Source organism: Anticarsia gemmatalis, chromosome 13, assembly GCF_050436995.1.
Source record: "Anticarsia gemmatalis isolate Benzon Research Colony breed Stoneville strain chromosome 13, ilAntGemm2 primary, whole genome shotgun sequence".
Classification (NCBI taxonomy): domain Eukaryota; kingdom Metazoa; phylum Arthropoda; class Insecta; order Lepidoptera; family Erebidae; genus Anticarsia; species Anticarsia gemmatalis.
Window position 1 is genome coordinate 5962265 of NC_134757.1, and position 15551 is coordinate 5977815.

The following is a 15551-nucleotide window of genomic DNA, read 5'->3' on the forward strand; positions in this document are numbered from 1 at the left end:
AAAAGTACCACGGCAACCAAATCGTCATCGAAACTTTGATTGATTTCTTTACGCTTTTGAGCGTGACTCATGACAGCAGATCGGTGGTTTTCCAGCTTCTCATCCAAGAGACAATTCATCAGAGTTATGCGCCTATTTATTCCCTTGTCTTCAAAAATTATTATCAATGCATCCCACACTTCTTTTGCGTAAGTAAGATTTTGAACATACGGATACAGATGAGATTCTAAGTAAAGGCATATTAACGTGTATGCTTCTTGATCCTTCTCGATCTCCGCTTCATCATCCTTCTTTGGAAGTGTTGATGTATACTTGAAACATTTTTCTCGAGCAACCATATTCAACAAGTACCTAATTATGATTGCTCAATATTATTACTATGTAATATTTTATATCTTTATGATGAAGAAAAAGGTTGCCTATTGTGAATTTAATAAAAAAAGTTTATAAAATATTTCTTTTTATTTTATTATCAGCCCCTACCTCATGGCTTCCAGTATGAAAACACCGTAATTAAATATTATACTCAACGTAAAATTTAGTAAAAGGCAGTTACAATTTAGATCGTTGTTCAATCCCCCATGTAAAGATCAGTAAGTACCACTTAGGTAAATGCTAGTCGGAATGTTTCCGATCTAAAACGACGGTTGTAACCAATGGAACATAAAATGAATATATTTAAACGAATTTATTTTATTTTCTCATAAAAGACAACAAATAAAGACTTCGTGCAAAATTTCATAGCTCTGCGATTGATAGAACTTGAGATACAAGTGTTTGAAACTTCAAACCGCTCTCCTGTAAAATTTGCGTTTTGCAATTAGGTTATTGTACGTAGGGACCGTCGATATTAATAATCAGGTCTGAATCAGTTACTGAGTTATGACATCAAACAGATCACTAAAATCCGTAAAATAGTCTGTAATTCGTGGATCTCACAACATGACCACATTAAGAACGTGTGAGAATCGAATCCAACACCTCCGCGCGCAGTGGAGCAGTAGCGTGGTGACCACTTTAACCATGCTACCATCTCTTTTTCACCATTTTTCTTTTTTGTGAATATGCATATTATACTGATATACCTACCACAATTATTGTATACCATTCTTCTGGCTGTAGGTACAGAACTGTGCGTTTCAATACCTCTCGAACTTGGTAGCAATCATAGATAATACAAGAACTTGCCATTGACAATATTAACACGCTCTTTTCCTCTATAGTACCTACTAGAGGAAAAGAGCGACGAAGTTCATTTTACATAATAATAATTATTGAATCATTTAGTATCTGTACCTACTTAGGTACCTATTTTTGTTTGATTTTCCACGTAAAAATTTGATCATTGAGAATACACATAAGTATTTCGAATTTCTGGGAAAAATATTCTTTTAATTAGGTACTCATTCTAGAGTAGCGTGGAGCCACTAGAGGGCTACTAATTTCTATGAACGGCGAAATGCGCGTACTACGCTACATGTACCTCTGCCTACGCTTACGAGAGTAACAGGGGTGATGTAAAATATAAGATTTATTCATTTCTTGTAGTGTTTATGTAACGAGAATCACTATATATTATTATCTTCTTGTCCCCAAAGACATGTTATTGTGTGTACCATATTTTAAGATAATATTTGTAGTGGTGCTGATGAGAAAAGTGAGATAGTTATACACATTGTGTGAATGAGCAGCAGATAAAAGTCAGGAGAGGAATAGATTGCTGACACAAGGGAATACAGAATAAAATGAAATTATCATTGTGTTTATCATTTATTATATTTTGAATAAGTATTTTAAATTTTATACATTGTTGATTTTAAGACTTTTAGTTTTTTCTAATATTTCTTTGTAGGGTGGATTAATTGGAGCTTGTACTGGTTCTTTGTATTCATATGATGTTTGCCCTTCCAATAATAATGGGTATGAGGTATCAGAGTCATAGGCACTCAAGTCTCCACATGCATTAAATGGGACAATAAATCTGTTTGGGCCCGTAAATTGATTAAAATCACAATATTTGTGGTCCAACAGTGGGTTTACCATGTTAGGCTGGTATCCCTCTGGTGGTTGATAGTCTTGACACACAACAAAAGCTTCTATACTTGAATTCCTTGAACTTCTGGGTTTTGAAACAGTAACATATGTGAAGAACTGCTTCAGTTGCGAATATAAAAGTGAAACATCTTTTCCTCTAAATATTTTAGCCACAAAAACACCACCATTTTTAAGTACATGAGTTGTTATGTTGAGAGCTGCCAGCAGAAGCTGTGATTGCACATATTCATCTATATCATGAAGACCAGTTACATCAGGAGCTCCATCACACACTACTAAGTCAGCTTTTAGTCCTTCAAACTCTTTAATTATAGACGTTGCAGTGGAGAGTTTCGTGATATCACCTTGTATCTGTATCACACCAGGTAATGCGGCCATGGCTTGCAGGTCGACAGCTACAATTTTAACGTCGTCCACATTTTTTGCGTTCTGTCGCAAATTTTTGGTTAACACCTGACTCCAGCTACCAGGCGCTGCGCAAAGATCTACTGCTCGTGTAACTCCTTCAAATATATTGTGTTCTTCATTGATTTGTAGTAGTTTAAAAGCGCTTCTAGCTCTCCAACCTTCTTCTTTCGCTAACCTATAGTAAATATCTCTTTTATCTTTCGATGTTTTGCCCATGGCGGTGGCCGCAAATAGTATTTAGCGGTTGAACACGATTACTAATAATGTCTATAAGTACCTACTTAAATGCGTTTATTTTAACACTAAAACACTGAATAGCACGATGTTTACAACTTTATTATGACATATCTTTCACATGTCGTGTCATTTTTGACAAATGACTGAATGACAAATTTATTACGTACAGAGTATAACAAAATGTATATAAATGTGGCTCCATCCAACTTCCAATAGTGCCTTGTACTTGTGTACTATAATTATTATTAATACTTACTTATCTAATTGTGTATTAACCACTTACTTATCTAAATACTATCATGGTGCACCTAAACAAACTAACTGCCTGCCCAACCAAAGTTTTTAAAAAAATACTTTTCTGGATATGATGAATGATTGCTAGTTGCTCCATGCCCATGCATGGGGCAAGTGCTTGCATGGAACAAGGACCGAAAATGGGTCGGGGTTTAACATTTGCTATGAGTAAATGTTACACCATAATATTTTTTTTTTTTTCGTATCTATGATTAAATAAATATTTTGGCCAACAACGTAGGCACAGCCGCATAGGTATTATTTTATAGGGCTGTGCTTTTTTAATATTTAATTTTTTCTCTTCTGTCGTGTCGTGTCACTACTGTCAATTTGACAGCTTCAGACTTAATGTCAGTTTGTTTGTACACCCCCGCTCCGATCAGCTCGCCCCGCTCCCGCTGATTCAGCTGATAACAGAGTTGCGTCTCTGTTTAATTTTCAACTCAGTCTCATTGTTTATTGTATAATTGCATGATTCGGCTGCAGTGTACGCGGTTGCCTTAAGTGTGCCGTAAATATTTTCTTCGTGTTACGGTTTTATTTTTATATTGTGTTGATCATGGAATACTTCAGTGGATCCAAGAAATTGTTAGCATTTATTGTTGAAGATTGGAAACTACTTCTATTCCTTACAATAATATTCGCTTTATATTTTTATTACACCAAAACCTTCGACTTTTTCGAAAAGAAAGGCATCTATTTTATGAAACCAGTTATATTGTTTGGAAATTTAGGCCCAAGATTGAGAGGAACTAAATCGTTTCACGAATTTCAACTGGATGCATATAAATTTTTCAAAGGGCACCGCTATGGTGGTAAGTTATATTTCCTTATATAAATCTTTTATTAATATAATTGCTGCACATACAAAAACATTCAAACATCACATACAAAAAATTAAACAATATTCTCAAAGGTAAATAAATATTTTCAAAAGTTAAAACATTTATTTTGTTTATATAAATATTTAATTTCACTTCCCAGTAGACAATTTATATCATACATGATTGTATTGAACATTTTTATTTTTGTGTTGCTTGTTTATAGGTCTGTTTGAAGGAAGAAGACCCCTTTTAACCATCATGGATCCAGAATTAATAAAAATCATTACAATTCGTGATTTCGATCATTTTACTGACAGAATCACATTGAATAGCAGGGAGCCAAGATTCTGGAGCAGGTCTCTTCTCAACTTAAAGGTGATTTTATCTATTTTGAATACTCATTTTAATTTTAAAATTGAAATTTCGAGATATATTAGTTTGCTGTTGTCCTGTTTTTAATGGTTATGAGTTTTGCTACATTTGTTCTTATGCATATCTGATTCTAATCTAAACAAATTGGAAACAATCAAAAGCCATTTATAAGCTAGAACCTAAAACATTTTCCTCCAAAGTTAGCTAAAGAGAAAAAGTTAATAAAAATGGAAGACTTAAGAGTAATAGGTATATTTTTTAAATATGTGTTTTGTCCCAGGGTTCAGAATGGAAAGGTGTAAGAAGCACTTTAACACCTGTATTCAGTTCATCTCGTCTAAGAAACATGCTGCCACTTGTAGACCTGTGTTCTCAGCAAATGGTTGAATATTTAAAACAATATGGTATGTTCAAAATCCTTATAATTTCATTGCAGCTTTAATAAACTTAATCATAAAGTACTTACAGTTTTCTTTGTCAAATTGTTATATTGTAATCAATATAAGTAACAAAATGCCTATTTGTAATTTTATCTATAGTGCACTTTGATAATGTAAGCAGGGTAATAAGGTCAGATAAATTTACTATGTTGATTCTATTAACTTTTGGTTAGCTAGTTGCGTAATACAGTCTAGTCTTTAAAAAAAAAATGACTGGGTGAAAGGATTGAAATGTCTGTAAAAAATAATTTCTCTGTTATTTTGATTGGTTCTTTAAATAACATAGGTAGTGTTTTTATTTTCAGATAAAAAAGATGTTGAAATGAAGAAAACTATTGGTCGTTTTACTCTCGAAGTAATTGGCGCGTGTGCTTTTGGTATCAAAGGTGGAGCTTTAACTGATGAGAATGCTCACTTTTTAAAGGTAAAATTAATATATAGGTATTTGGTATTTTTAAGTATGTACTTGTAGCATATTAACACAATTAAATTGAGCGTATAAATAGCAATGACGCAGATACGATACGCGACATATAACGTAGATCTGTCTCTCTTGAGTCTCATGTGTCTAAAAACAACCGCGCTTATAATTTTAAAAATAATGATTCAATGAAGACGCCAAATTATTTTAGATAACGTATAAGCTATAGTGTTATGTAATAAACAAGAGTGCAATGACTTCAAGTATGTGTCGCAGCTTTGTACCGCCACTGTCGCCGCCGTCAGGCTACATAACAGTTTATGTAATATGCCGGCGGAAATAACTCATTGAATCATACGAGAATCTAGCTTTAAAAAACCGGCCAAGTGCGAGTCGGACTCACAAACAAAGGGTTCCGTACCAAAAAATACGAATTTTTCAGAATTTGTTGGTAAAGCGGCAACGGAAATACATAATTTGTAAAAATTTCAGCTTTCTAGCTATCAAGGTTTATGAGTTACAGCCTTTAGACAGACAGGCAGCGGAGGCTTAGTAATAGTAGTAGGGTACCTTTCACCCTTTGGGCACAGAACCCTAAAAAATAGCTACGAAAAAGCTTACACTACCAATGCTTTAAGTAAACAAATATATGTCGATTTCCTACATTTTATGTTAAAAAAAATTATGTACCTATGCAATTTGTCACACCCGATACATTAGTAGCTAGGCGAGACCGAGTCGAGTATCTAGTCTATCACAAGGGTCATAAAACTATCCACAATTTAAACATTACCCGAATTTTTAAAAGGAAATAATGTTTTTAGGTTGCAGAGAAGTTCGACTACATGCCGCTTCCGAAAAGATTGTTCTTATTCGCCATCTTAATATTTATGCCGACACTTTTGAGATATATTAACTTTTCCTTCTTAAATTTGGAATCTACAAAAGAGTTGGTAAGGATTTTGAATGTAGCCAAGACTGAAAGGGCTGCTTCGAATGCCAAGTAAGTACAGAAACTTGTTTTTCAAATAGTTATAGTGAAAGCACAGTGATACCGAAATTGCCTCCTATATCGGTACCCACGAAATCACTGTAGATTCTCGTTCTGTTATAAAACAAATACAAGTCATTTTGTTGTTATTAAAATTGTTATTTCTTGTTACAGAAATAGTGATTTTCTACAAATCCTAATTGATTTCGCTAAAAAAGAGAAGAAGGATTCTGAAAGTACGAAGTCTGAATTACGTAAGTAATAAAAAAAAGTTATATTTTAGTACTAATTAGCTATTTAACTAACAGTCGTCGTGTTAAATAGACGAGATTGCTCTCAGTACAACGATTTTAGCTTAATATAACATTTATATATGCATTATTATCAAAGTGTGTCACAACTGCACATGCATTAGATATCAAATTATCTAACATAATATGCTCTACATTAGAGAACATTATCTCTTACATAATAGAATGATTACATATTATTATAAAATAGAATCTTCTTCCGCACCTGTCTGCAATAAACTCAAAAGTACTGAACCTATTTTCATGTGGTTTAAAACAATAAAGACATTGCTTCATAAGAAGGGCAAGCGTATGCCTGATGCATAATTGCGTAAACTGTGTTAGACGATGTTTCTTGAAGTAATCAAAAAAGTGCGGGAAGACTGAATATCTGTTGTATTTAAAATAAATAGTCTTTAAAACTCTCTACTGGCTTTTAAAAGCGTTGCAAGATATTTATTATCTTAGTATATTGTACCGAAGTAATTGTTTGTTGATGGTAGATAGCATTGTTACAAGATAACATACAAGCATCTCCGTAATTAATATAATTGTTACATAGTTTGTTAGAAACATGTAGGTAGGTACCTATTTTTTTTTGTTAGCCCGTATTGTCCCACTGCTGGGCAAATGCCTCCCCATTTTCATCCAGTCTTCTCTATCTCCTACTATGCGTGTCCAATTAATATTAAAGACATCTAGACCGTCACGTATGTACCTATATGCTAAATTATTATTAATGCTTAATTAGCAATCAAATCGCAGTTCACGCATATACGTAAACATTTTGCATAAAAAAAATATTCGATAATTTTGTTCAACTGTTGCCAGTTGTATCTATCTTCACCTTATCACTATAATGCTCTTAAAGTAAATACTCACGTCTTTTGGTTACATTGCAACAACTTACAAAGTCCTTTGTAGCAAAGGTTGAACTAAATCTATACTAATATTATAAAGCTGAAGAGTTTGTTTGTCTGTTTATTTGAACGCGCTAATCTCAGGAACTACTGGTGCGAATTGAAAAATTATTTAACTGTTGGATAGCCTATTTATTGAAGATGGCTTTAAGGCTATATAACATGACGTACGACCAGCAGGAGCAGAGTACCAGTAAAAAATGTTACAAAATGGGGGAAATATGACCCTTTCTCTCTTATGTGACGCAAGCGAAGTTGCGCGGGTCAGCTAGTATCGGAATAAATCACAGCACTTAGGTATAATTAATTTATACTCTTGGTACCTACTCAATTACTTAATTACCTAAGTAGGTTATTAAAATAATGGATTGAAGAAAAATGGGGAGTACCCACCACATAATCATGATGGAATAATTGGATAATACTTTTTAAATTCGTAAACCTCATGCTTATCAGCTTAACAAATGATTACACTAAGTAGTATCTACTTAAGCCAGCCGATGCTAACTCTTGCAGAACTTATCCAATATTATTTGCCATGTAATCGTAGGGTATTAATCTTCTAATTATGCGGAAAATACAAAGGTGACGCATGCATTGCACACTGCCCCCAGTCTATAGATAAGTTGTGTACAACTATAACTAGCGGCACGCCCTGGCTTCGTTAGATTTAATCAGTTATTTTACTAAAACAACAACTTTTACACATAAACCTTCCTCTTAAATATTACATCCACCCTGTCTATATAAAAATGGCATCAAAATCCGTTGCGTAGGTACATAGTTATAAAGATCTAAGCACATGTACATACATACAGTGATACACGCGGGCAATGACGTTCTTTTATACTATTATATTATGTTATGATAGTCATTGTTTATTTTCCCTTCAGATTTGGACGACGACACAATAGACGCTCAATGCCTATTGTTCCTTATCGCTGGCTATGAGACTTCAAGCACGCTGCTGTCGTTCGCCATTCATGAGCTAGCCACTAAACCAGACCTGCAAACCAAGCTCCGGGAACATGTAACCGAAATGACCGAAGGAAAGCAACTGGACTACGACCTACTTGCTAAACTACACTATTTGGAAGGATTTTTGCTAGGTAATACTAAATTACAGCATTTTTTTATATAGATCCGTTTCGCCTAGGTTAAACCAAGTTCAAGTCTAAGTACTTAAACATAGGTAATTGTTGTTTTTGCGTAAACATAGCTCGGTTTACCTCCTATAACCACAAGGATACCTACACAATATGTAGTAGGTACCTACTTACGCCTTGACCATTAGTCTTATTAAAAATGGTTATGAAATATAGATACATAATACTAACCCTCTTATTCATAGAAATATATGAAGTTATGAAAGGCTTATAAAGAGTTTTGTTTCTTTCACTCCATAGCGAATTGAAAAAGAGAAAACATATTTTAGTAGTTTTTTAACTAAAATAGGTTTATAGTGTGTTTATGAATAAGAGGGATAGTCTCTCACCTGGACCTAAAATTTTATAATGACTGTTTGATAAAGTTAATACCTAATGTTTAGACAGTTATCAAAATAATTAATATAAGGTCAAAAATATGACTGACATTGACTGTTTCCATCCGCATGACGCGTTCATTAAACCGTTGCTGTGGTCAGTGTTTGACCTTTGACATTCAAATAACCAGATAATGAATTTCTTATTGGATAAAATAACTGTACAGTTCCGTATTAAAATAGATTGAATATAGAAAGTCAAGTTTAGATAAGATTACTAGTTAATAGATATAGAAGTATCGGAAAACATTATTCTGTATTTTTTTTACCTACTTTAACTCTTATTTCTCACAAAAAATATTGTTTAACGATTGTCATGAAAAGTAAATCCTGCAATTCATAAATTGAAAACTATAAAATGCAATGCATGCGCGCAAGCGCATAGCGCTTCGTTGTTTTTTATTCACTTACCAGGGGCGTAGCTACCGCAATATCTGTCGTATCAATTATACGGCCCCCCCGGGCCACGGGGACCCCCCAAAAGTGTGTTAGGAAAAGAAATAATAATTATTATTATATTTTTTATTATTATTTAATATAATTTTCTTTTGTGAAAAATCTTTACCCCCAAACAATTTTTTATACGGGGTCCCTCCAATGCACGCTACGCCACTGTCACTTACGTAACTCTAAAGCTTAAATGTTAAATTACTTAATGTTATGTAATATGCATACTATCCATCTTATCATACTTTTTATATAAGTTTTTGTTTATAAATATTGATATAGGTAAGAGTATTTTTAATTTAAAAGATTAATAACCGCACGTTTGGCGCAGATGTATACGTCGCCTCGCCACAATAACCATAGCGCCTTGTGCCGGGTTCGAATTCCACCCGGGACAAATATTTGTGTGATGAGCACAAGTATTTGTTCCAAGCCTGGTTGTAAATCTATCTATAGAAGTATATATTTAGAAGTATATGAGTATGTTTAACAGTCACCATACTACAAGCTCTGCTTAATTTGGAATCATAAGACCCATGTATGACTGGTCCGGTAATATTATTTATCTTAAATTTCAGAAACTCTACGTATGTACCCACCTCTGGCTAGAGTGGATAGGGTTTGCACAAAACCTTACGTACTGCCCGGGTCATCTATACAAGTCAATGTCGGGGATGTACTAACCATACCTGTGTATGGAATCCATATGGATCCTGAATACTATCCAGAACCACAAAAGTTGATACCCGAGAGGTTTATGAATGAGGAGAAAAAAGAGCGAGCTTCTCACTTGTATTTAGCGTTTGGTTCCGGTCCTAGAAACTGCATAGGTATGGTATAAATCGTTATCTTAAAATTAAATACTTCTTTACGGTAAAACCGCTTCTCAACTCTGCGCTGTTATCAACATCGCGTGTGATGTAACGATTCATCTGTTTAATTAGCCTAGTAAAAATATAGGTACTCTGAGTACTACCTAACCAGTGATAAAATGTGAGCAAAAACTCTTATGCAGCTGTTTATAAAGTGATATGTCATGTGATATTGTACTAACTTACAGATGTTATAATTCCAGGTTTGCGTTTCGCCATGTTGTCTACGAAGATGGCAATGGTCGCGCTCATAAAGAACTTCACATTTTCAACCTGTGAGAAGACAGAACATCCTATACAGTTCGATAAAAGATCGTTGCTGCTCAAACCCAAGAGTGGCTTGTGGGTTCGACTAGACGCAATACAGAATCCTGAAACTAGTACAAATTAAGTTATGCTATTTGAAAATCATTGCCAGCTTACAAACCAGAACTTATACCGAAACAAATTAATAAGGGAAATCGACGAAATCAATGTACGGCACGTATTGCAAATAGATTAAGACAATTCGATGGACCAACCTTTTGGGGTGGGCTCCTGCTATGAGGAATGTGTTCAAAACGCAAGCCAAGAACCTAAGGCCTCATTTACGGAGACGCGGCGCGTCGCGCGTCGCGATAGGCTACGCGGTCCGCACTAAATTCAAATGTAGGGCGTTGGATGAGTGCGTTTACGGTGAAGCGATTTTACACGCGTTTGCTTGAAATGGAGCGTGTTTTACGGCCGAGCCCGCGGATGGCATCGTCACGTCTCACGCGGCGTTTATCGCGGCGGCGCACGCTGCGGCGATTCTCGATGAAGCGATGCCTGTGGCGGAACCTTCTGCCAGTCTCATTTGGTAATCGTACAACACAGACGTAGTAGTAGTAGTCGTCATTCATGCTGTAAGTTGCGACACGTGCGCTCCCATCTCTCGCTAACCTAAAACTAAGTCGGTAAACTGAGAACCCCGCGTGCGCCGCAGCGATGCCCGCCGCGTGCTTGGCTACACGCTTGAGAATACGACGCGGGCGCAACGGCGGGCCGCGCCACTCTTCCCGCCTCGCGTCTCTATAAACAACATCGTATATTGCTATAAGTTTGTGTTTACGCGTGCGATGATACGTGCCGCTTCACGCGCCGCCGCTACGTAAACAATAAAAACGTCCGACGCGCCGCGAGACGCCACGCCACACGCGACGCGCGACGCCCCGTGTCTCCGTAAATGAGGCATAAGATTTGGGATCTGAACGGACAATTTCGACAGAAAATTGAGGAGTGAGGAATTTAATCAAAAAATAAGACTTCGGTTTTTATGTAAACGCTGGCAATCGAGTACAAATACAACTAACAGAGAGAATAGTCACGAATATTTTTGTGGGCAAAGGTTGTGGACTAGTATTATATCATAGAAAAATATTTTTGCACTCAAAAGTTATCATAGTGAGTGATGTTTCAGTATTGTAATCCAATTGAATTACTAAATATTATGATTAATTTTATTTAATCAAAAACGTATTTAAAGAATAAGTACAAAAGTTAGAGTCAATTATATTGTACAAATGTCTAAGCCATCTGTAATGTTGCATTTGTAGAATTTAGATTAAAAATGAGTTTGAATATATTATTATTACTTTGTGATTTTGCAGCCATAGTATACATTTTGTTTTTGTAGCTACAATTCATATTTTATGTTCAGTTGTTAGTTTAACTAAAAAGCGTTATTATAATTTAAATCTTTATTGTGGTTATGGTAGTTTTACAAATGCTGCTATAAAGAATCCTATAGAATTTTTATACAGGTCTTCCACTGGTCTAAGTTCGTCATTATGCGGTCCAAAAGATTGCACCATTAATCTGAAATAATAAAAGACGTTATGTGATTGTAAGTGCCAGTAAAGTAGCATAATTATGTACAAAAAAAATACTCGCTTATACAAATTTCGTTACCAAAATATAGTTCTTGCCATTATAATAATATATAATATCAATTAATTAACATTAAGTATTGAAAGTTGAATACTGTAAATTATAAGTTTTATTACATGTATTTCTGTTTAAAATAAATTTTATCTAACATACCTTTGTTCATCATTCAGCCCTCTGTTTGGTAACCCAGGACCACCCAGAAGTGGTTCAGCAGGTACTAACTTCAAACATGGAAACTTTTCAAGTGCCCATGCAATCATCCCTTCATTTTCTTCCTCAGTAATAGTACAAGTACTGTACACTAATTTACCACCAATTTTTAAAACTTTTATTGCCTGCAGAAAAATAATTTATATAATTTTGTTAATAACATAATATGGAAATCATGTTTTTTTTTAATATATTATTTAACTGTGACTGTAATTGATAAAGCAATGCCAAACTGTTACTCAGTGGTATCAAACTATTATTAAAGAACATTTTGATCACTGTTGTTATTGATTGCTGCCATTCATTCATTATTGTAGTTACACCTTCAGGGTCTAAGGCAGCCTAAGTTGAATGATTAAAGGTTACTTACTTCTGCTAACAATTTCCTCTGAACAAACTTGTATGAACTAATCATTTTGGGAGTCATCTTGTTCATGAACTGCTGAGGCCTTTGTCCTAAACCACTGCAGGGTGCATCCAATAAAACCTTGTCAAAGCTGTTGGGTGGAAATGGAGGCCCATTGTTAATACCTTTACTTTCTTCTGAACAACACTTGGTTGAATCAAAAGCAAATGCACTAACACATGTCACACCCTGTATGTCACAGCTTTCTTTGATTTTAGCTGCTTTTGAAGGGGTTTTGTCTAATGCTGTTATAAATGCCTGGAACAGTGGAAAATATATTTTCAGAAGATTTTTACCAGAATAAGAATATTTTATTCAAATATTCCTTGGGTACCTACTTACTTTGTCACCTGACATTTCGGCCAAATGAGTAGTCTTATTGCCAGGGGCTGCACACATATCCAAAATATATTCATTTGGCTGAGCATCTACAACCCAACCACAGACTATGGATGGCAAATTTTGTAAAAGTACTTCTCCTTTACCATAAATTGACTCATTAACAACTGGCAACTTTGATGCTGGTAGAATAGTGTGGACTGCTATGCCACTGCAATAAAAAGTAAAGCAATTGGTATGAAATTAAAAAGTAATGCAGCCATCTATGACTATAGCAGCTTTATTTATGACAACTGTACAAGCAAGAGTAAACTATACTCTTTAAAATATAGCTTGATTAGAATGGCAGATGTCAAACTGTTTTGACTAGGGTTGTAGAAGTATTGATCAAAATCGATAGCGAAAAAATCGAATCTAAAATAATTATATTCGATTCAATTATTTTTGAATTAGCTTTTTACGAATTGTTGTTGTGAATCTTATTGTTTAAGCAAATTCGTATAGGACGACCAGCCCTACTTTAAACACCGCACGGAGACCTCTCCTAGTTTAGTATTAATTAGGATCAATTATATAAAACAATGAAAACAGTTAAAAAAATAATTTATTCAGTTAATGGTGCAATTCTGATGATAGGGATGAGGATGATAGTAATATAGGATGCGCAGCTAATGGTGCGCATCCTAAATCAGTATCATTCTCATCGGTATCATCAGAATCGCTGGAACAATCTTGGAGATTAATTATTAATTCTTGGTCACAAATAGTATCAAAGTGTACTTCGCGATTAACGATTAATCAGGCGATTTACTCTTATCTATTGTGTCTCCTCACTAAAAATTTTGCAACATGACGTAGCCTTGTAGAGAGGTTGAAAATTATTAGGTTTATTTTTAAGACTAAAGAAAATAGTACTGATTTTTAGTTTAAAGGCTGATTTTACTGAATTATTCTGATTTCTTATTGAGGATCTGTATTTAAAAAATTGTTATAATGCTAGACAAGACAGATTTTTCGTGTTTCAATTTGTAATACTCGTTAGACGTCACTACAAAGTTGTGTCATCTGTTTTGCTTAGAACTGTCATTTTAATCAAGCTATATTTTAAAGAGTATATACAGCAAGTAAATAGCAAAAAAGTAAAATAGTATTAATTATACCTTGGCTGAACACCATCATCAAACAAGTCAGACCTCAACATTTTTAAGCAACCCACCCCTACATATTGTTTCTGCCCTTCATACTTTACTTTCAGGCCTCTTTTGCAGTGTTTTTCCAAATCACCATAAATATCTACTCTGTCACCAATCTGGCAACCTAAAACCAAAAATATGATTGCATTATTCTTAATTGAAAAAAATGCCAAACGCTGATTTGTTTTTTTATTTTAATATGCATAGGCTGTAGCAACTCTGTGCTGCTTTCACATGAAAAAAATCATGTGTTCTTTCCCTTTATTGCAAAATACTTACTAACAGGCAAGCCCATAACTCCAGGCGCAAATACATGTGCTCCCCTTAACACAGCTGCTGCACACAATGCGTCCACTATCACCTCCTTGCCTGTATTTTCTAGTACAACATCGTCAGGCCATCGCTCCAGTATCAAACAGTCAGGCCTCAGCAAATAGTACTTGGGTATTTGATTTGTGTTTAGTTCCTTGCCTTGCTACAAAATTTCAGGATGTTAATTTTCTTAAAACTTTCACCGTAGAACAAATTGCATCAAATATGTATACATGTATGTATACTAACTGGATTAAATGATTACTTACAGCATAAAGAAATTCATGCAGCACATTAATATCAAACTTTTTTAATCGGTTAAAACGAAAAGTGGTACACTTTGGTGTTTCCGACAACCAACTTTTCATTTCAGTTTGAGTTTGAATTTCCATAATTCACGTATATAATACAGAAAAACGGCAAAAGTTGTATAATTTGTATAATATATTTTGATGTTTTGGACCAAATACAACATGCATGCTTTTGTTGTGACACTGATGACACATGAAATAAAATGACGGATTATTGGATTGGTGACGTTTGACAACAGGAACAAGGAAAGAGCAAGGAGCTATTTCTTATTCACTTACGTCATTTTGTTTGTGGTGTGTTGTCGTGGAGGCGTAATATACACACCTATATTTTTTGGTGACGCATATATTTTTAATCATGTAACTATTGCACATATTGCTACCACCTAGCAAAAAAATATACTACAACAATATACTATACAAATGTAACGATAAAGCGCATATGATAGGCGAATGTATCAATAAAGTATAAGGGTTTATTGTACTATACCCAAATCTATACTAATATTATAAAGCTGAAGAGTTTGTTTGTTTGCTTGTTTGAACGCGCTAATACCAGGAACTACTGGTTCGAAAAATTATTTCACTGTTAGATAGCCCATTTATCGAGGAAGATTATAGGCTATATATCATCACGCTATGACTAATAGGAGCGGAGTACCAGTAAAAAATGTTACAAAAACGGAGAAAATTTTGAATTTTTTGAAAGTTGTGCGGGTCAGCTAGTAATATAATAAATACTACGTTACCTACTATGT

General features: G+C 34.6%; 3 protein-coding genes across 4 annotated transcripts; 1 reads left to right on the forward strand and 2 right to left on the reverse strand.

Annotated features, from left to right (window-relative positions):
* Nucleotides 1-1765: 1765 nt before the first annotated feature.
* LOC142977512 (tRNA (cytidine(32)/guanosine(34)-2'-O)-methyltransferase-like) lies at nucleotides 1766-2827 on the reverse strand. Its single transcript, XM_076121428.1, has one exon. It carries the CDS (start codon nucleotides 2677-2679, stop codon nucleotides 1801-1803), a length of 879 nt encoding a protein of 292 aa, XP_075977543.1. The 5' UTR covers nucleotides 2680-2827; the 3' UTR covers nucleotides 1766-1800.
* Nucleotides 2828-3348: 521 nt separating this feature from the next.
* Nucleotides 3349-12174, forward strand: LOC142977510 (cytochrome P450 9e2-like). 2 transcript variants are annotated; one of them, XR_012959709.1, is made up of 10 exons: nucleotides 3349-3809; nucleotides 4042-4193; nucleotides 4471-4594; nucleotides 4936-5054; nucleotides 5876-6054; nucleotides 6217-6296; nucleotides 8146-8361; nucleotides 9821-10072; nucleotides 10318-10694; nucleotides 11331-12174. XR_012959709.1 is itself a non-coding variant. In XM_076121425.1 (9 exons), exons 1-9 carry the CDS (start codon nucleotides 3554-3556, stop codon nucleotides 10503-10505), a joined length of 1566 nt encoding a protein of 521 aa, XP_075977540.1. In that variant the 5' UTR covers nucleotides 3349-3553; the 3' UTR covers nucleotides 10506-12174. The 2 variants fall into 2 exon arrangements, 1 of the variants encoding a protein (XP_075977540.1); XM_076121425.1 differs by having other exon boundaries at nucleotides 10318-12174.
* Nucleotides 11824-15001, reverse strand: LOC142977511 (tRNA (cytosine(72)-C(5))-methyltransferase NSUN6). Its single transcript, XM_076121427.1, has 7 exons — nucleotides 14752-15001; nucleotides 14450-14645; nucleotides 14138-14294; nucleotides 12981-13188; nucleotides 12603-12896; nucleotides 12176-12357; nucleotides 11824-11950 (listed from the first exon to the last, which is right to left on the reverse strand). Exons 1-7 carry the CDS (start codon nucleotides 14872-14874, stop codon nucleotides 11842-11844), a joined length of 1269 nt encoding a protein of 422 aa, XP_075977542.1. The 5' UTR covers nucleotides 14875-15001; the 3' UTR covers nucleotides 11824-11841.
* Between the last annotated feature and the right edge of the window lie 550 nt (nucleotides 15002-15551).

Coding starts and splice junctions, on each gene's coding strand:
- LOC142977511 (XM_076121427.1), bottom strand. CDS start 14,874: ATGGAAATTCAAACTCAAACTGAAATGAAAAGTTGGTTGTCGGAAACA. Junction 12,897..12,980: donor CCGAAATGTCAGGTGACAAA/GTAAGTAGGTAC, acceptor CCACTGTTCCAG/GCATTTATAACAGCATTAGA. Junction 12,358..12,602: donor AGAGGAAATTGTTAGCAGAA/GTAAGTAACCTT, acceptor ATTTTTCTGCAG/GCAATAAAAGTTTTAAAAAT.
- LOC142977510 (XM_076121425.1), top strand. CDS start 3,554: ATGGAATACTTCAGTGGATCCAAGAAATTGTTAGCATTTATTGTTGAA. Junction 4,194..4,470: donor GGTCTCTTCTCAACTTAAAG/GTGATTTTATCT, acceptor GTTTTGTCCCAG/GGTTCAGAATGGAAAGGTGT. Junction 10,073..10,317: donor CGGTCCTAGAAACTGCATAG/GTATGGTATAAA, acceptor TTATAATTCCAG/GTTTGCGTTTCGCCATGTTG.
- LOC142977512 (XM_076121428.1), bottom strand. CDS start 2,679: ATGGGCAAAACATCGAAAGATAAAAGAGATATTTACTATAGGTTAGCG.